Raw genomic sequence first — 20,585 nt, 5'->3', positions numbered from 1 at the left:
TATTACTTAAAATATATTAATTATAATCTCTTAATTCGATTTTCAGTCATATCAAATATATTGCATGGGGGCAGAAAACGAAAAGGAAGGGTAAGAGAGGGCGCTCCCTGACGTGGCCCCAAGGGCCCTGGGAGCTTGCAAGCCCTGCAGGATGAGGCCCAGGCTGGGCTCTGCTCCCCAGCCCTCCTGGCAGAAAGCTTCTCCCTGCCTCCCGCCTGCAGCCGTCTCCAAAAGCAATTGTGAGGAAAGGCAGAGGTGGGGTCAGGTTTCCCAGACTCCTGCAACCCACCTCTGCTGCCAGCTGGAGCCCCCGCTAGCCCCACAACTCAGATCTGCGCTCCACTTCAATGCCAAACATCTCAAACTAGGACGTGGCAACTGACTGGGCCCTGAGTGAGAATGCTGACAAGGCTTAATAGGATGGGGAAAGAGCTGGGCGGCTGGCCCAGGGGGGCTTGCTTGATTCAGTATCCTTGGCCTTTGAGAAAAGAGAGAGGAAGCTTTCCTTCTGAAGAACCCTGAACTCAAATGCAAAACTCCGCCTGTGTGGGGCCTATGGGGGGGGTGAGGAGACAAGGCCTGGCAGGCAGCTTCCCATCTCATGGGCCTCTGGTTGGGGGCTGTGAGAAGAGAGTGCTGAGCTGGATGGGGCCCCAAGGGGACTTCCCCCACAAGATAGCATCCAGAGTGACCAAACCCTGCAGAGAAGCCGGGCGCCCACCTGCCTGCACAAGACCCACAACTGCCGGGTTCCTTAGGGCACTGCGCATGAGTGCGCACACAGCGCCATAAGGAAAGGGGGCAGCCAGCCAGAACTGGGTGCCAGCCTCTGCCACCAAGGAGAAGAATGGCACGCCAGGGGGCTGGCTGGCTGCCACGCTGGAGAGCCCAGTTCAGCCATGGAAGGGGCCTGGCCAGAGCCACCACTTGCTGGCGTGGGGAAAGACGCTCGACGAACACGGGAGTTCAAATCAATCAGATTGATTTTAAGCAATTTGAAACATTTCTTTTTTTAAGACAAAAAGAAAAAACCACACAACGCAACGTATTTACATGATTCCTGAAGTGCAAACACTTGTCCCAAGAGCTTCTGCCGTCCGTCCGTCTGTCCAAGGTGCTTCTGACGCTCTGGAGAAAACAGAGCGGATGGCTGGAGGGGTGGGGGGGCAGGGGAAAGGGCTCCCAGTTCAGCAGGGCGCCCCTCCTGCTCCCCAAAGAGGACGGCGCCCCCCAGCAGCCCGTCCGGAGCTGCTACCGCACCACCAGGCAGGAGACGCAGAGTTTGGAGGGGCCAATGCAGTCATCGTGGCAGAAGGCCCCGCAGCCCTTGCAGACGATCATGGCTTTCAAGCGGCAGTAGCACTTGGAGGGCAGGTCCAAGCGGCCGTCCTCCGAGAAGGCCTGGCCTGGGAGAGGGTGGCCTCGGCCCGCGGGCCCCTGCTGCCCGGCGGGGATGGTCGTCACCGTCACCGAGAAGGAGACCACGTCCCCCATGCGCCCGGGGTCCGAGAGCCCCGTCAGGAGGGCCTCCTGGCGCAGGTCGGGAGACGCAGAGACGTTGATGGTGCCGCTGTAGCCCGAGCTGAGGAGCGGCGCCCCGACCAGACCCCCAAAGAGGCGGGGGGGCTGCTGCGAGGGGGAGAGCAGCAGCGGGGGCCGGGGAGGGAGGGCCTCCGCCTGCGCGGCCGAGGGAGGCAGCTCCAGGCTGCAGGGCTTCCTCTCCCCCCTCACCGCCTGAGCCACTTGCTCCTGGGCTGCCCGCAGGAAGTCCCTCGCCAGGGCACTCCGGGCAAAATCTGGGCCTGCGGAGAGTGTGCGGGTGGCTGCCTCGGCCGGGCTGCCTTCTGCCAGCTCCCCCTTCTTGGTGCTCCTTCTGGAGGGGCTCACCGGCTCGCCCTCTCCTCCTGCCCCCTTGTGAGGCAGGGGCTCCTCCTTCGCCGCAACAAACGCCTCTTCGTCCTCCGTGTCGTCCGTCTCTCGCCCGTCCTCCCCGCCACTTACGGCCACCACCTCTTGTTCCTTGAACTCCATCTTGGGCCCCTCGGGGCACAGGCGGCTCTCTGGGGGCACGGCCAGGCTCCTCCGGAGGTTCTCGGGGCAGCGCCCGTAGGTGGAGATGTTCAGGAGATAATGTCCCGACATGGCAGGCTTGGACGTCCTCCTGCCGGCGAATCCCAGGACAAAGCTCTGGCTGGGGGAGCTGCTGCTCTCCACAGGGAAGTCTGCGGGGAGTGGGGGGAGCTGGGGAGGGGGCGAGGAAGTGGGCAGGGGGCCCTGCCTGGGAGCCACCTGCATCAGGGGCTGGAGGAGGTGGTGCTCCTGGGCTTCCTGGCTGGGGAAGGGGGCGGCACTGACGCCCCACAAGTCCCGTCCTGGGAAGGGGGAGCAGGGGGCAGGGCCGTGGGGGGGCGGCGGCAGCAGCTGCCTGCCCTGGCTGGAGTCTGGCTTCCCACTCAGCTGTGAGGCGGCTGGGGGAGGCGGCTGCCTCTTGCTGGCTTCCCTCTGCGGAGGAGCTGCTGCTGGCTCTCTGCCTTCCTTTACAGGGAGAGGGAGGGTCTTCACCTCCCCGGCCCGGGTCAGGGGCTTGGGCAGGATCTGCTCCATGGGCACCGATTTCCCCTGCAGCAGCTGGGCCACCAGGGGGTTGTTGGCTGGGATGCTGGAGCTGGCCTTGAGGAAGGGGGTGGCAGCGGCGCTTCCGCTCAAGGGGCCAGGGGGGGCTTTAAGGCTGTGAGCGACGGCAGGGGATGTCGCAGCCAGCGGGGGCAGTGGGCCGGCCTGAGCGGCAGGAGACGGGGGCGCCCGGAAGAGCCCAGCGGGTGCCTGAGCTGAAGAGAGGGATTTCCCCCCTGGCGCCGTGGCCGCTTCAGCCCCACTTTTACTGGCTGGGCTGGGGCCTTCGGAGCCACAGGTCGCCCCGGAAATCAGGATGATTGTGGGAGAGGCGTTCCCAGGGCCACCCATCCCTGCAGGCGGCCTGGCACTTGACCCCGAAGGGACCCCCCGGCCGGCAGAGGCGGCCAAGTGCAAGTGGCTGGCGCTGCCTATCTCTGCCTGGGGGGCTGGCGAGGTCTCCGCCCCGGGGCCCACTCCTGGGGGAGCCGGCTGTAGCTGTGCTCTTGCAGGACCGACAGAGGGTGCTGGCTGGGGCGCCGCGGGGGGTGGCGCTGGGGGGCAGGCGGAGGGGGCTCCCGGGCCAGGGGCCCTTCGTGGACCTCCCCCGCCTCCAGGGCCTGCCAGGTCCAGCGCAGCTCCATGAGGCCTCCCTGGTGCGACGCTGCTCTGCTCCTCTCCTCTCCCCCCGCCGGGGCCGGGGCCCGGGATGGCTCCCACAAAGGACGCAGGAGGAGCAGCGCCGGAGGCGGCAGCGGCCGCGGCGGCTGCTGCCCGCTGGGCCCTGGCCATCCTGGCGCGGGCTTTGATATCCGCCAGAGTCCTGGCCCCTGTCCTCCTGGGACTGGTGATGGTGACTGGGAAGCCGGGCCTGGGAGAGACCTGGCTGGCGGCAGGAAATGGCGAGGGAGAACCCTGGATCCTGGAGACGGGGATCTGGAAGAGAGAAGAAGGAAGGCAGGTGAGCTGGCGGGAGGATCCCTGGCAAAGTGGCACCTCTGAGCCGGACAGTCCCCATGCCAAGGAAGGATTTGTTTCCCGAGAAGCGAGAGCAGCGCTGTCAACAAGCTCCAGCAGGCAAGATCCCACGTGAGACTTCAACCTCCAGCTCATGGGCCAGTCTTGGCCTGCTCAACTTCCGCATTTGGCCACTTTTTTTTGCCAACTCACCCCCCACCCACCTGACGTCCACAGGAAAGGGCAGGGCTTGGTCACAGCATCCAACCACCAGCTGCTAAGGGAGGGCAGCCCTGCTTGGTCTGGGCGCACAAGAGATCGCCCTGAAGGAAGCTCTCGCACACCCAAACCTGCTCAGCTTTGCTGTGTTTTCAATGCCTGCAGCAGAGGCTATTCAGAGGGGGTCTGCTGCAAAGCAGCTGCTGAAAGAAGTGGAAAAATGCTTGTTCATAGCATCTGGAACTAGATGATCCTCTGGGTCCCTTCCAACTCTACAATTCTATGGTTTCTATGTGCTTTGATGTCCCAACTTTGGGACGTCAAAGGACAAAAAACAACAACCCTGACATCATTTATGTGGGTGGACGCCCCACCCACCTGCCCACCTGGGCCATGAGGCAGATCCTTATAAGGACCTGGCCCTAAAACCAACAAGGTTTCCCTACCGCTGAGTGACACTTTATGGTCCCTCCCCCTCTAGCCCCCTGAAGCCAGTGCTGGCAACCAGGCTGCTTCCAAACTCTCCGTGGCCTCATGAGAGTCTTCCTTAAATGGATTTGCCAAGGTTAAGCTTGGGGTGACATGCAAGCAGACCCTGCAGCTGCCAGCCAACTTCCCAAGAGTCGAGACGTGCCCAGCCTGCGCCCGCCCCACCCCATTCCCCTGCTCTGCGGGGTGTTTGTTGGCTTCCTGCGCCTGCACCCCACCTTTTCCTTCCAGGAGTTCAAGAGGGTGAGCAGTTCTCTCTCGCCGTGGAGGAGAGCAGCCCAGGCAGACGCAGGGCCCCCGCCCCCCCCCCCCGGAGCCCCTTGCCCCCCAGACATAACCAACACGAGGCAGAGAGCTCTCTTACCCGGAGTGGAGGGACCTTGGGAACAGGAGCGATGGGAAAGGGCTGCGGCGGGCTCTGAAAGGGCGGCCTGGGGGGGCACTTCTCCTCAACGTGGGCCCGCTTCTCTGGTGTGGACAAGGCCGCCTCCTCAGGGGGCCCGGGCTTCCTCTTCAGAGCCTGCGCTCCGGTGTCCATCTGTTCCGTGCTGGCAGGAAGGGCATCCTTGGCAGGCGTTGCCCAAGACTCTCCTTCCAGGCTGGTGCTGGAGGCGGCGGAAGCGGCAGCAGCGGTGGTGCTGCTTGGGATCTTTGGTTGGCTTGCGCTTCCCTTCCCCGGAAGGGACTCTGGGCAAGGCAGGTGGGGCCTCTTGGCTTCTCCTGCCTCCTCTTCTCGCCCAGCCAGAGCCTCTTCCTCTGCCCCCCTGGAAGGCCTGCGGGGAGCCTGGCTGATGGGCGTGTTGCTGGAGGACGAGGACGACTTCACAAGCTCCTCCGGCGGCGTGGAAGCCCGTGGCGGCTTCTCCTCCTCTTCCGTCGCCTCTTTGCTGGCGGCTCCTGGCAGTGGCGGCACCACTAGGGCATCCTGCGCCTTTGGAGTTGCCACAGGAGCAGCCTCTTCTTTGCAAGGCGTGGCCACGGAGACCGGCATGAATTGTGGCGACTGCGTGGCTGGCTTCTCGGCTTGCGGCTGGTCCTGAGCAGCAGGTGGGGCAGTGGAGGTCAGCTGAGCCGACTCTTCGAGACTCAGCCCAGAGCTGGAAGGAGAGGCAGGGAGGGAAAGGAGAGGCACCAGTGAGACGCCGCCCTGGGGGGCTCTCTCCCCACAGAACCAAGGAGCAGAGGTCAGCTCCCCCTTGTACTCAAAACCACACGGTCCCAGAGGGGCCTAGTTTTGGGAGGCAAATGTAAGATGGCTAGCTGGATGCGAGGAGGGGGAGGGAACAACCTGAACCCCAGTTACAATTCAAAGTGTTGGTGCTGACTTTAAAAGCGCTAAACGGCCTCGGCCCAGTAGACCTGAAGGAGCATCTCCACACCGGATGCCAGGGTCCGGCTCCGAGGGCCTTCTGGCGGTTCCCTCATTGCGAGAAGCCAAGTTACAGGGAACCAGGCAGAGGGCCTTCTCGGTGGTGGCACCCGCCCTGTGGAACGCCCTCAAAGAGAAGAACAACTACCAGACCTTTAGAAGACATCTGAAGGCAGCCCTGTTCAGGGAAGCTTTTAATGTTTAATAGGTTATTGTATTTTAGTGTTCTGTTGGAAGCCGCCCAGAGTGGCTGGGGAAACCCAGCCAGATGGGTGGGGTATAAAGAATAAAATAATAATAATAATAATTATTATTATTATTATTACTACTACTACTACTCTGACAGGGCGATGACAGAGTAGAATCTCACACCACTGGTATTTGGAAGAGCGATACATTGCCCATGTCTGGTAGCCATCCAGCTGCCCAGGACAGGAGAGGCCAGCCCTGCCCCACACTTGACCAGAAACATCGAAGGAGAAACTCTTTGCTTCTAGGCTGATAAAGACGATGGACTACGCCGAACTGCCGAAAGCGACCGGGGAAAATCAGAGATCAAGAGGACAATAAATTTAATAAAGAATGGGGAATTTTTTAAAAGTTACTTGAAAGAACACTGTAAACAACTGAAAACATTGGCAGGATTTTAAAAAGACTTGCAACGAAGCGAGATCTATGATAAAAATTGAGATTTAGGAAAATATGGAGACTATGATATGATGCAGTTTTAAAAGAATATCTGGGGAAACGATGGGGGGGTGGAGGGAAGTTCATGGATTCTGAGAATCCTGTTTGTAAAATGATTATGATTTATGTATGATGACAAATGTTAAAAGTGAAAATGAATTTTAAAAACATATATTAAAGAAATAAATAAAAGCCACCGTTTTCAGAAGAAAAAAAGAGAAAGAAGCTCCTTGCTTCTCTCACTCATCTCATTCTCTTTCAGACGCTGGGATGGAGGGAGAGGGAGATGTTTTGCTTTTGAGTGATGGGCACAGCATGCTCTCTCTCTCTCTCTCTCTCTCACACACACACACAGCCCAGAACCCCTGAAGAGCTAAGCAGGAGGGAAGAGGGAGCGCAGGCAATGCCCTCCTCACCTCTGGCCGTAGTAGCTCTCAAAGAAGTGCTCCTTCCACAACTCCACCTTCTTCTCTTTCTCCAGCTCCTGACGAAGCCTCAGCTGGATCTCCGGAGTGAATTCTCCTGCCACACGCACAAGGCGAGGGAGGAAGGGGTCAGCAGGGGAGAGACAGTCCCGTCCCCCCAGCACCTGCCCCCCTGCCCAACCAAACGCAGCAGCTGCTGAGCCAACCGCAGGAGCCCAGGGCTTCGAAGCAGCCTTCTCCAAAGCAGCCGGGGCAACTTCCCTCTCTGCACCCCAAAAATGCTTCCCTTTGGTGGCGAGGGGCTGCTGCCGCTGCTGCTCTTCTGATTCACTTAGGGCTCAGCGGCCTCACCTTCCGATAGTCGCTCCTTCCACCCTTGGGCAGCGGAGGTGAAGAACTCGTTGTTCAGGGCGGAGCTGCTAAGCTTCAGCAAGCCATCCAGTCCCACCTGAGAAAGAGAGAAGGAAGTTGTAAAATTAAGGAATGTTGAATGATGTTGGATTGAAATTGAGTGGTTTCTAGCTGTAATGATATAAAGGAATATGAAAAAAAGGTTTGGATAGAAAACAAGGTGGTATTATAAGCTGTAATGCTTTAAGTTAAGGATTTGCTGAACAAATAATTGGAAATGGAATACAAGAAGGGGAGGTATGAGGAGGTCAGAGAAATATGTTATTGAAAAGTATGTTTTATGAACTTTATGTTGTTGTTTTTTAGTTTTTTTATTTGTTTTTTGTTTGCATAAAAAATTGGAAACTTTAATAAATATCTTTTTTTCAAAAAAAAAAAGAGAAAGAGAGAAGGAAGAATAATGGGGTTCCAAGGACCCAACACTGCCTCTGCCAGGTCTCCCAGCAGAGAAGGGAGGTTGGCAAAGCAGCGTCTAGGCAGCGATAGAGAAACTGGCCTCAGGATTAGAGGGCAGGGACTCTGGGTCTGGGAGCTCCAGGCATGCTTCTTCCCTAGTAAAAGGGGTAAAGGGACCCCTGACCATTAGGTCCAGTTGTGGCCGACTCTGGGGTTGCAGCGCTCATCTCGCTTTATTGGCCGAGGGAGTCGGCGTACAGCTTCCGGGTCATGTGGCCAGCAGGACTTAAGCCACTTCTGGCAAACCAGAGCAGTGAATGGAAACGCCGTTTACCTTCCCGCCAGAGCGGTACCTATTGATCTACTTGCACTTTGATGTGCTTTCGAACTGCTAGGTAGGCAGGAGCAGGGACCGAGCAACGGGAGCTCACCCCGTCGCGGGGATTCGAACCGCGACCTTCTGATCGGCAAGTCCTAGGCTCTGTGGTTTAACCCACAGCACTACCCACGTCCCAGATGCTTCTTCCCTGCCTGTCCCCAAATCCCCCTGCAGCCCCCTCCCACGACCAGCTGCTTGGGACCTGCTCATTTCGGAAGAAACTTTAGCAAGGCCATATGAATGCAGAGGTGCTTTTCCTGAAGGGAAGAAGGGAGCACTGTGTTTTTCAGGCAGAATTGGAAGGTTAGAACTAAGGAATTAAGCCCATGTCCTGCCCTGGGTGGCAGGCGCCGATCTCTCTAAAGGTCCTTGAAAAACACCAGGGGAAGTGGACCTGTAATAATAATAATAATAATTTATTATTTGTACCCCGCCCATCTGGCTGGGTCTCCCCAGCCACTCTGGGCGGCTTCCAACAAAGATTAAAAATACATTAAAATGTCACACGTTAAAAACTTCCCTGAACAGGGCTGCCTTCAGATGTCTTCTAAATGTCAGGTAGTTGTTTATCTCCTTGACATCTGGTGGGAGGGTATTCCACAGGGCAGGTGCCACCACTGAGAAGGCCCTCTGCCTGGTTCCCTGTAACCTCACTTCTCGCAGGGAGGGAACCGCCAGAAGGCCCTCGGCGCTGGACCTCAGTATCCGGGCAGAACGATGGGGGTGGAGACACTCCTTCAGGTATACTGGGCCATAAAAGGGTAAAAGAGTAGTACAGTGGACCCTCTGGATATGGATATGTGCAGAAGCGGTGCCTCTGGTTACGGATTTGTCATAGAGCGCTTCTATGCATGCACGCAGCATGCTGATCACTTCTGTGCATGCGGCGAAACCCGGAAAAATATTTCCAGGTTTGCCGCTTTCGCAACCCAAAGATTACGTATCCATAGAGGTACGTTACCCGAGGGTCCACTGTATTGGGAAATAATCCATAATGAATGGAAAAAAATGTTTAAAAGTACTTTTCAAAAAATAACAACAACAGAGTCCTTTTTGTTGGGGATAATTAAAAAAAGGTTATTTATGTATGCTGCTACTGCGGCCCGTGTTTCGTTAGCCCAAAAATGGAAAATGAGCAAGGTCCCAGCTAAAGAAGAATGGCAACTTAAGCTGACAGAATATGCACAGCTTGCAGACTTAACATATAGAATAAGAAGAACGTGTATTTAGAGAAGATTGGGAAATGTTTATTGAATATATGGCGGGAAACAGTGTACACCTGAAAACGTTGGCAGCACTAAGATAAATTCAACAGTGTAAGTTTTGACGGATGTAATAATGGAATACTGAATTTTTGTAAAATATGCAGGGATTTATGATATGCAAAATGAACCATGGAAAGAGAAGGGATGTAATTGGTATTTTAAGGATGTTTAAATGAGCCTTCTAAATTGTAAAACAGAAAATTTAATAAAACACACACACCGTATTTTTCTGTCTATAAGATGCCCCCATGTATAAGACACCCCCTATTTTGGGGGACTCAGAATTAAGAAAATGGGGGGAGAAGTATACGTGTATAAGATGCTCCCTAATTTTTGACATTATTTTTAAGGGAAAAATCTAGTCTTAATACATGGAAAAATATGATAGATAGATAGATGATAGATAGATAGATAGATAGATAGATAGATGAAAAACACCAGGGGGAGGGGCACACAGCACCAGGCAGGCAGGTCAGCATGTGGCAAAACCGACGTCTTTAATTCTCCTTTCCAAAAATATCAGTGCTGCAGCAGCAGGAGCTGCAGGGGGTGGGGTCTGGGTCCTTTTGGGGTTCCTGTTTTTCCGCACGCAGCTCTGACTGAGCAGAGAAGCCGCAGAGCAGCTCAACTCCCGCTGATGTCCCAGAACACAAGCTGCAGCTTGTGCAAACCAAGAGGCTGTTTGCTCAGCTGATGTTCCGAGCAAACAGAACCAGGTTCGGGACCACAAGTCTGTCCAGGGCAACTCAACCACCTGAGCCATGCAGACCACGCACACTGCCCCATGCCCTGCTGCCCTCCTGCCCCACCGCCAAAGCTCCACAGGGATGCCCTCCGTTGGGGATGCTTTAGGTGCGATTCCTGAATTGCAGGGGGCTGGACTAGATGGCCACTGGGGGGACCCTCCCAACTCTATGAGTCCACAAGGCCTACCTGCCTGTCCACCTCGGGGAGCAGCAGCAGCAGCCTCTGCTGACAGTCGGCCGGCAGCACGGAGAAGGTGTGCTTATTGATCAGCGCCCTCAGGTTGGTGTTCACCAGGATGGAGTCGGGCGTCTCCACGTCGATTTCGGCACATTTCGTCCTCTTCAGCTGCCCTGGGCAAAGAGGCACAGAGGGCCCTGGTCATCTGCGAGGAGGGGAGGAGGAGCCGGCCAGAACACAGCTCCTCAGCCCGGAAGGGGAAAGCCAGCCCCACAGCAGGGCTCGACGGGGGGCAGAGCAGCAGCCCAAAGCCTGGGCTCGGAAGACCCCTCAAGGCTCAGTGTCCTCTGGCAGGACCTCTTCCTGGCAATGCCAGGCTGCCACCATCAGAAGGTAGGAGGGTTCTCTCCTCTTCCTTGTCCAAAACTCAGGAGCTAACCTGGGTCTGTTCTCCACCTTCAGTGGTGCAGACTCTGCACCTTCAGAGCATGTGTGTCAGGAGTGCGTGCAGGAGCCAGGCCCTGTGACAGTAGGACTTTGCAGGACCAGGGCCTTCCTAAGTTTGTTCTGAAGAGGCAAAGTGTGGCCACACAGGTGAGGCCGATTGGTAACTCACAGCACCTGGTGGCAAGAGCTGGGAAGGGATATAAGGTCAGCTTTTCCCTTCAGCTCTTTGCCACAGCAACACGTTTCCTGCCTTGCTGCGTTTGGCTGTTTGACTCCTTGCTTCTTGATCCTCAGACCCTTGACTTTGTGACTCTTTGCTTCCTGACCCTTGGCTTCTTGACTCCCGGCTCTCTGACGCTTGGACTCCTGGCTTCCTGACTCCTGGCTTCTAGATCCCCGTTCCTGCTCCAACCGCCATCTTGCCCCCGGTCCTGACGTCCCCTGCCGGGACTTCGATCGCCCGTTAACCGGACCATGACAACGTGAAATACCCGCAGGAGCCTGCCCAGCACAAAAATGGAATGCCTGTGGTATCTGCCCCTCTGAGAATGTGGGGTGTGCTCCATAGGGGGACAGGCAAAAGATATTTGGTGGGGCGACACACTGGTCAACCTGCTTCCCCCGACCTCCCGCTCATCAAGCCTATGTTCTCAAAGCTGGGAGCCCCCTGATGCCCCCTCCCCAAAACCTCATCACTGGCCTCTGACAAAAAAGGAAGCAGCAACAGCGGCTGGAAGAAGGTCCAGGGTTATAAAGACTAGGACTAGCCGCCTGAGAAATAGTTTCTATCCAAATGTGATTTTGGTTTTAAACGCAGTGTAAGGAGTCTCTATGGGAGTATATTGTATTTTAAAAATGGGGTATCAGAGTTTTTAGGGGGCTAACCAGGCTGGGATAGCTTGGATAGCAGGCTTGTTGGTTTTGAATGTCCTATGTAGATATATTTTTTTCCAATTTCGTTGTTCTGTATGGGACAATAACAATAAAGATTATCGTATCGTATCGTCTTACTTGCATGAAGCCTCTCCGATCTCTGGAAGGGCTTCTTCCCCAGAACTGGCAGGGAAGGCTCTGTTTTAACGGAGGGAGACGAGCTGGACGTAGAGTTCTGGGAGCTGCTTGAGTGTCCATCAGATTGCTTTCCTTCCCAAGCTGCAGGGGGAAAGAGAAAACGCATCAGAATTAAGATCAGTTCTCAGCCAGACCTTGGAGAGACCTGTCAGGAGTGAACCTGGACCACTGGGACCAAATCGAATGGGAATCAGGCTTACTAGAAAAGTTGACCAACAGACTAAAACTGACCCAGGGACAAAGAGGAGGCCCCCAACCCGGTGTGGCTCCCCTTGATCACATACACAGCCAAACAAGACAACAACAAGAAACCACCGACAGCATACTTGACCCAACAATCCCCCCTCACAGATGCATCCCTCTCACTACCAATGAAATGTAATTAGTGAATAGAAAGAGAAGCGGCCCAGTTGATGCTAACACAAAACCCCACATGGACACTACATAAGAGAATATAAGTTTCACCACAGCACCCCTCCTCCCTTCTCCCCGACCTTACACTGAACACAACATTGTCTCATATCAATTGTAACTGATCTGTAGAAAAGACTTTACAACCTAAAAAAAGGAACAATGAACGTACTTTTGTAAACCAATAAAATATTTGATAAAAATTGTTTTGGTTTTTTAAAAAAAGAATTAAGATCAGTATCAAGTGATCTTAAGTTTCAGTTTTCAAACTGTCAAGCATCTCCAATCCAGGTTACGCGAACTGGTCCAAAATCAACTATGAAAAACATCGCAAACTGGCCTTAACGATTAAAATACCTTAATCAGACCACACCTTCATAATTCCTGGGAGCCTCCTGTGTCTACAGGGTGTCCACCTGAACTCTCCTATTGGGGCCTAATCCTGAGTGATACAGCAAAGAAACAGTACCAGCAGCAGATACAGCAGACTGAACGCAACCCCAGGTTGCTCACATCGGGGAAGGTGGAGCTGGATCTAGCCATGGGCTACACAGCCAAACTTATTTATTTAACAAAATCTATATACTGCTTAAGTGGGACGCGGGTGGCGCTGTGGGTTAAACCACAGAGCCTAGGACTTGCCGATCAGAAGGTCAGTGGTTCGAATCCCTGCGACAGGGTGAGCTCCCGTTGCTCGGTCCCTGCTCCTGCCAACCTAGCAGTTCGAAAGCACATCAAAGTGCAAGTAGATCAATAGGTACCGCTCCGGCGGGAAGGTAAACGGTGTTTCCATGCGCTGCTCTGGTTCGCCAGAAGCGGCTTAGTCATGCTGGCCACATGACCCGGAAGGTGTACACTGGCTCCCTCGGCCAATAAAGCGAGATGAGTGCCGTAACCCCAGAGTCAGCCATGACTGGACCTAATGGTCAGGGGTCCCTTTACCTTTACATACTGCTTGGTTGCAGTAAAACCTCCAAGCAGTTTACACACACAACCCCTCCCCCCCGCCAGCTAACATCTTCCCTGCATGGATATCCCAGTGGGAACCATCCCAAAAGGAGTTGCTCCTGGTAAGAAAGAAGACAGGAAGCAGCCCTGCAGCTGAGCCCCTGCTTGGCAGCAGGCAGGAAGTCACGGGCTCCATCCCGCTGGCATCTGCAGGGAATGACCCTTTTGTGTGTGACCATGGCACGTGCAGCTGCTGACATGTGGGCCGCCTTCACCCCCAGAAGGAGGCGGAGCGGGCTGACCCGGAACGTAACCTCCATGCAAACAGGGAATTGCCTGTACAGCTAAAAAAAGTATTTCAACTGGAGGGGCTTGGGATGACCTTTCTCTGTTGAGGGCCACTGAAGTGAAGGACATGAGGCGGGACTTGGTAATGCAGGTGAGCTGCGCAGGAGCAAGCTGCCAGCTAGCTCTGCGGAAGCTCCTTTTATTGGCACAATATGCAAAAACATTTTGGACTGTGACCTTTACGCATCTTCCAATCCCAAGATCGTGGGGTGGTACAAAGTTATTTTGGCACCTGTTTCCACTGCGTCAGTTTCCCCTTGAACCATGTATGATGAAGGAGACAAAGGTCACAGACAGACCACTAAGAGAGCAAAGGTTAGATAGAGGGCATGATGCTCAGACAGCTGTGGCTTTGTCTGTGGGGGGGGGAGTGTGCTCTGCACCCCAAGGTCACATGTGCGGACAGCTGAGGCTGCCCGTGGGCGGAAGTGTGCTCCACACCCAGCGATCATTCCTCCACTTCTGGTCAACAGCTCTGACAACAGTAAGAAACAACAACGGACTGCTGGATGCCGCTTCAGGCCGGCTGTTGTGCCTGTAAGAGGCAAGGGGGCAAGCAAGGCATTGGGGTCTCATACCAGGCTTTGCAGGGACGGAGGGGCTGGCGGCCTTTGCATGTTGCTGGAGGAGGTGGTGGTTGGAGGAGACGGGCTGCACGCTGGCTCCTCGGCATTGCTGCTGCTTCCGCTGCTTCTGCTTCAGAGCCTACGAGGAGAGGGAGGAGGAGGCAGAAAAGAGGAGGCAGCAGGGCCTTCTTAGCTGTGGCACCCAGATGTGGGAACGCCTTCCCCAATGAAGCCTGGCTGGCCCCATCTCTAAGTTCATTCCATCATTGCACCCAGGCTTTCCAGGGAGGCCTCTGCGGGGAGCCTGAAGAGGCTGTGGTTTTCCTGCTGTTTTGCTGGGGGGGTGCCCCCCAATTCTCTAACAACTGTTTTACATTGTTCTTGAATGCAAGAACAGGCCTGCTGGGTCAGGTCAGTGGCCCATCCAGCCCACCAGCCCGATATCCAGGGGAAGCCACAACGCCTCTGTCCTCCTGCGGCTTCCAGCGACTGGCATTCAGAAGCAACAATGTCTCTAGCCATGGGACCAGAACATCGTGGCTGGCAGCCCTTGGTATGCCCCTCCTTCAAGAATTTGGCTAACCCACTGTCAAAATCACCCAGGCTGGTGGTCATCACTGCCTCCCTTGAGTCCCATAGTTTAACTATCTGCAGAAGGACTTATCTGCCCTTAGTCTTCCAACACTCAGCTTCACTGGGTGTCCATGACTTCTAGCGTTACGAGAGACAGAGAAAAACCTTTCTCTATTCACTTGCCCCACACCAAAGGGCTTTGGCTCCCTGACTCAGAGTACGCAGAGGGAAGGCACACCAGGCTTTTGGGCCTCAAGGCAAAGGGCAGGTCCGTGCCCCTGAAACGCAGAAGCGGGAAGAATATTTCAGAGAGCATTTTAACCCTTCCCCTCGCTTCTCCACTCACCTGCTTGAGGGCCTTTTTGCTGAGCTTCTGAGATGATGAGATGACTTTACCTGGTGGAATGGAAGGAGACGGGCAGCCCGGCTGGGGAGAGGCCACTTGCAGGAGCCTGGCTGACGCTAGAGAAAGGAAGAGAAAAACAGCGCAGGGAAGTTAAGCCAGCAGCCCAGGCCAAGTGCAAGGCACCCAGTGCCAGAAACTGAGATAGGAAAGAGCTAAAGGGCACCTTAAACCGAGGTGATGGGCGCTGCCTGGGCGTGCTTTTTTATAACAAGAGTACAAAGCTGAAAATGAATGAACTGCAGCTAAAATCTTATGTTCATTTTTCACATGGTCTAGTCCTCATCTGAAGACTGCAAAAAACCAAAGCCGTATTTCCCCTGCCCACCCCCCTAATATTCTTATGAGGGTCCCTTCTCCAGTGGAGAGGCTAAAAAAGGTCCTCCTTTCCTTCCAGCAGTGGCAGTTTGAATCTGAAATCTTAGGCACAGCACTACTGAAATTCCCTGTTGCAAAACGCGCCTAGAAGAATGGGAGTTTCGAATGCTGAAGTCACCTTCTGAAAAAGGCCAGGAAAAGGCCATCTGCTCTGCCCACCCCCCAGGCACATGGCCAAGATGCCCCAGAGAATCACAAGAATTATCACCATCTTTTTATCTGGCCCTTTCCCGACCACAGGATAGCAAGTGAACAGTAAGTGTGGCTATTCATGAAACCATCAAAATGGGTTGTATCCGACGTAGTGCTAAGTCACTTGGCGATCCGCTTGCTCCACTGGGGAAACGTTTTCTGACAGCAGAATACTGCACTGTGTGAGAGAACACACAAGCAGGTCGCTAGTTCACTTTGCAGCATGACGGAAGGCGTCACCTGCTGCATAGTGAGTTTCTGTTAGCGCAGCCGTTGGGCTGGACTCCTCTGTTGCGCAACACCGCAAATCATCTGTCCACTAGCACAAGAGCCTAATGTCAGCAAATAAATAGCATAAGAGTAAGAATAATATCCACAGAACACCATACCTAAAAAAATATAAAATTCCTGCCATCTAAATGGATAATTTTCCTGTAATGTAAACAAACAGAGCTGCACCTTAACAACACAGACAGGTGGAAATTATTATTATTACTTATTGAATTTATATACCGCCCTATACCTGGAGGTCTCATGTTGTGCCCCACAGAGTTTCTCCCACATAATTTCATGTGCCAAATTTCAGCACAGAGAACAGGGATGGTCAAGGTGCTGACCTCCCAATGCTTTCGACTCCCAACTCTCACTGGCCCCAGCCAGCAAGGCCAAGGGTCAAGGATGATGGAAGAAACAGTTCCACAACCCCTGGAGGATGTAAGGCTGCCTAACCCTGGCGCAGAGCAGGTCATCCATGTGCTTTGCCCCTTGAGTACCAGAGCAAACAGCAACAGTGGTGGCCAAGGGTGGCGAGAGCGCAGAGGATTTGGTGGCAGCGCTTGCCCTTCTCCGAGGCAAGGCCCTTTGCCCCACAAGATCATGCCCCCACCCATCTTCCTGGAGCCCACTGTGCGCATTCCCCGGGTGCCCCCAGCGGACAGAGCTGGGCTTGGACCTGGCAGGGCAGCATTCTGACCACATCCTTGTCACAACAGGCTCCCCTTCCGCCTCTCAGCCTTCATTCCCAGTCTGCAGTGAGACCCTTGCCCCACACTTTTGGCAAGGACGAGCACGAGAGAGGCTGCAGAAGACTTTCTGAATGTAGAGTGCTTCTGTTTCTGTATGTTTGCATTAGCAGTTCATACGTTGTTGGAGCCCTGCTGCTGCTGCCACAGAAGAAAGCAGTCTCCACCTGTGGCACACATGGCAACCGCCGTGATGATAAATTCCCCAATGAGGAACAAAGGCAGCAACAATCCTTGTGAACAATTTCTAAACCGCTGTTGGGAAGCTGAGCTTTGAGCTGACCATTTCCAGTTCTGAATTCAAGCTGGTGTGTTGTCAGAGGTCTCCTAAGTTAAAATGCCCACCATTTGCTGGGAAAAATCCCCAGTGGCTGAAATAAACTGACACGCCCCCATGTCTGGGGTTTTTTTGGGTTGTTGCTTTTTAAAGGAAAATAACCTATCACTCATTCTGCTGCTTATATTTATCTGGAGCATCTGTATCCACTTTTCAAGGCCCAAAGACCCCAAAGTGGCTTACATAAAACCAGAAAAAAGAAGACAGCTTCTGCCTGCAGGCTTACCTGCCTAAAACAGGTAACATAGAATCACAGAATCATAGAATAGAATCATAGAATCATAGAGTTGGAAGAGACCACAAGGGCCATCGAGTCCAACCCCCTGCCAGGCAGGAAACACCATCAGAGCACTCCTGACATATGGTTGTCAAGCCTCTGCTTAAAGACCTCCAAAGGAGGAGACTCCACCACACTCCTTGGCAGCAAACTCCACTGTCGAACAGCTCTTACTGTCAGGAAGTTCTTCCTAATGTTTAGGTGGAATCTTCTTTCTTGTAGTTTGGAACCATTGCTCCGTGTCCGCTTCTCTGGAGCAGCAGAAAACAACCTTTCTCCCTCCTCTATGTGACATCCTTTTATATATTTGAACATGGCTATCATATCACCCCTTAACCTCCTCTTCTCCAGGCTAAACATGCCCAGCTCCCTTAGCCGTTCCTCATAAGGCATCGTTTCCAGGCCTTTGACCATTTTGGTTGCCCTCCTCTGGACACGTTCCAGTTTCTCAGTGTCCTTCTTGAACTGTGGTGCCCAGAACTGGACACAGTACTCCAGGTGAGGTCTGACCAGAGCAGAATACAGTGGCACTATTATTTCCCTTGATCTAGATGCTATACTCCTATTGATGCAGCCCAGAATTGCATTGGCTTTTTTAGCTGCCGCGTCACACTGTTGGCTCATGTCAAGTTTGTGGTCAACCAAGACTCCTAGATCCTTTTCACATGTACTGCTCTCAAGCCAGGTGTCACCCATCTTGTATTTGTGCCTCTCATTTTTTTTGCACAAAAAAAAAAGCACAAAAGGAAGAGGAGATAAAGAAGGAAGAGGAAAAACAAGCAAACTCAGGGACTAATTCTTAAAGTTACACAGCTGTTCTTACAATGAACCTTCTTCCTGAACCTTTTCCACCTCTACAATATCCTTTCTGAGTTGAGGCGACGAGAATTATATATGCCAGGGGTGTCCATCAGGTCGATCGGGATCTACTGGACGGTCCCCGGGAGGTTTTGGTAGATCGTGGTAGATCGCTGGCTCCTCCATCCGGCCTCCCCACCTCCCCCCATCCTCTAGATTGCTAGAATGGAAGAAGGAGTTTTATCAGTGATGCTGTCTGTCTCCTAAGTGTTCTAGCGCTGAGCGCCTTTTTTCATTTATTAGACCTGAACACCCCCCCCCCAATGGGATGTACCTCCCTAAAAAAACTCAACAACTTTGATCTGAAACCCCCCCCCCCAAAGGGGTAGATCACTGCCAAATTTTAATCGTTTGAGTAGATCGCAGTCTCCTGGAAGTTGGACGTCCCTGATATATTCCATTCCAAATGTGGCTGCACCATAGATTTGTTTAATGGCATTATAGTATTGGCAGTTTTATTTTCAATTCCTTTTCAATTTGCCTTTTTAACAGCCACTGCACACTGGGTGGACATCTTCACTGAACTCTCCACAATGACCCAAAAATCTCATTCATGGTCAGTCACCGCCAGTTCAGACCCCATGAGCATATAAGTGAAATTAAGACTTTCTGCCCCAAATTGTGCATCCCTTTACACTTGTTTACATTGGCAAATGCAATTCATTTTATTGCCCATTCACCCAGTCTGGAGAGATCCTTTTACCCTTCCTGAACAATCTGGTATCAACAAACTTGGCTGCCTCATTACTCGCTCCTAACACTATATCCTTTAGGAGCAAGTTAAAAAGCACAGGTCCCAATACCCAGCAGGCTGTGGTAAAAGACTGGTGGATAAATGACACAAACAGGGAGAATGGGACATGTTATTATTGTCTGTAGACAGACCCAGTTAAACTGCTCTAAATACACCAACACTTCACCAGTGGGTTTAAAAACGTACCTAGGACTCGGAAATCTTCTTTTCAGGAGTCCTTTTTTAAACAAGCTCATCTGGGAAAGTCAGACTCTGAAGCCAATTGGACACCCCATGACTCAATATAATAAAAACAGACACTGCAGAGTTGCATCTGGCTGACAGAAGGCCTACGGAACTTACTCATCAAACTTATCTTCCCAAAATCTTTGCTGAGCAAGATCTGCAGATATGAACATGGACCAGAAGCATCCCTGAAGAACAACCTGCATTCACCCCCCACCGCTTGGTGAAGAGGCAGCTGGCTTCAAGGGTTGGCGCTGACATTTTTGGGGAGGGCTGTCAACAAAGCCCCGAGTGATGCCTGTCACAGGAAGTGACAGAATTGGTTTAGCAGAGGAAAATATTATTTGGGAAGATCTGTTTCAGTATCTCTTGACTGCTCAGAGGCAGCTTTACCTGCTCCATTTGGAGTGTCTGGCAGCAAGGATCCCGGGGGTCTGCCAGCTCCCTATCCATACAGGCTCCCACCTGCAACATGCGGTGGGAATCTAGCACTGCACTCCTGGCACTACAGAACTGTGATAACAGTCTGGGATAAATATAGGAAAGCGTTAAAGGCAGCAATCTCTCTTCTCTGGTACTTGGAGTACTTTTGAATAGTTCTGCCAAACCTCATTATTAGACTCCTTAAATATATTATTCTATCTAAGTGCAATTACATTCAATGACATGGTTTTTAATTTTATCACAACCCTCTGGTCTTCAATATATGATGAAAATTCAGAAAGGTGAATATATAAGTGTGCTGTAACATTCTGTTAATATATCGTCGGGATTTGCTTGCCCGGGAAGATGCTGAAGAGAGACGCTTAAGGGGGCCAGTGTCTGGGGCTGAGTGACCCATGCTTGACGTGCCCACCCTGGTCCTCTGTGAAGTCCGGCCAAAGGAGCAGAGTTGCCCAAGCCAACCCTGGGTGCCCTTTCAAGAAGTCCAGTCTTCTTCCACGTAAGACATTTGCTATTACTTTTGTCATACTGCTGAATTTTTATTATGTTTCCCCTACGAAATAAGGCCCCAAGCGCTTGGGACCACATAACACTGGTCCAGAGAGATCTGCATTGGCTCCCAGTACATTTCCGAGCACAATTCAAAGCCCTAAATGGCCTCGGTCTTGTATCCCTGAAGGAGCATCTCCACCCCCATCATTCTGCCTGGACACTGAGATCCAGAGCTGAGGGCCTTCTGGCGGGTCCCTCGCTGCAAGATGCCAAGTTACAGGGAACCAGGCAGAGGGCCTTCTCGGCAGTGGCGCCCGCCCTGTGGAATGCCCCCCATCAGATGTCAAGGAAATAAAAAGCTATCTAATTTTTTTAAGTTATCTGAAGGCAGCCCTGTTTAGGGAAGTTTTTAATAATTAATGCTGTATTGTTTTTAACACACGATTGAGAGCCGCCCAGAGTGGCTGGGGAAACTCAGCCAGATGGGCAGGGTATAAATAATAAATCATCATCAGCATCATCGCTAAGACCTTTATTCTCATTGGCCTTTGCTCACCATTAATAGTAGCTTATAGTATAATTTGCCCTTGCTCAGAAGCCCAGGCCATAATTGTTGTTGTTGTTGTTATTTATATACCGCCCTATACCCAGAGGTCTCAGGGCGGTTCACAGAAAAGATCAACATAAAAACCACAATATATATAA

General features: G+C 52.9%; 1 protein-coding gene across 2 annotated transcripts in view; it reads right to left on the bottom strand.

Moving 5' to 3' along the window:
- Positions 1 to 202: 202 nt before the first annotated feature.
- Positions 203 to 20,585, bottom strand: part of ASXL2 (ASXL transcriptional regulator 2) — a 62,585-nt gene continuing 42,202 nt past the window's right edge. For both annotated transcript variants that reach the window (XM_053383851.1, XM_053383852.1), the window contains 8 exons: positions 14,845 to 14,960; positions 13,938 to 14,064; positions 11,593 to 11,733; positions 10,144 to 10,307; positions 7,111 to 7,207; positions 6,751 to 6,856; positions 4,643 to 5,375; positions 203 to 3,549 (listed from right to left, as the gene is read on the bottom strand). In XM_053383851.1, the coding sequence (XP_053239826.1) occupies positions 1,252 to 3,549; positions 4,643 to 5,375; positions 6,751 to 6,856; positions 7,111 to 7,207; positions 10,144 to 10,307; positions 11,593 to 11,733; positions 13,938 to 14,064; positions 14,845 to 14,960 (3,782 nt within the window). In that variant the 3' untranslated portion in view covers positions 203 to 1,251. The remainder of the gene's footprint in view (positions 3,550 to 4,642; positions 5,376 to 6,750; positions 6,857 to 7,110; positions 7,208 to 10,143; positions 10,308 to 11,592; positions 11,734 to 13,937; positions 14,065 to 14,844; positions 14,961 to 20,585) is intronic.

This window comes from Podarcis raffonei, chromosome 3, assembly GCF_027172205.1.
Source record: "Podarcis raffonei isolate rPodRaf1 chromosome 3, rPodRaf1.pri, whole genome shotgun sequence".
NCBI lineage: Eukaryota > Metazoa > Chordata > Lepidosauria > Squamata > Lacertidae > Podarcis > Podarcis raffonei.
The sequence above is the reverse complement of the archived record's forward strand: the minus strand, read 5'-3'. Positions and strand labels throughout refer to the sequence as shown.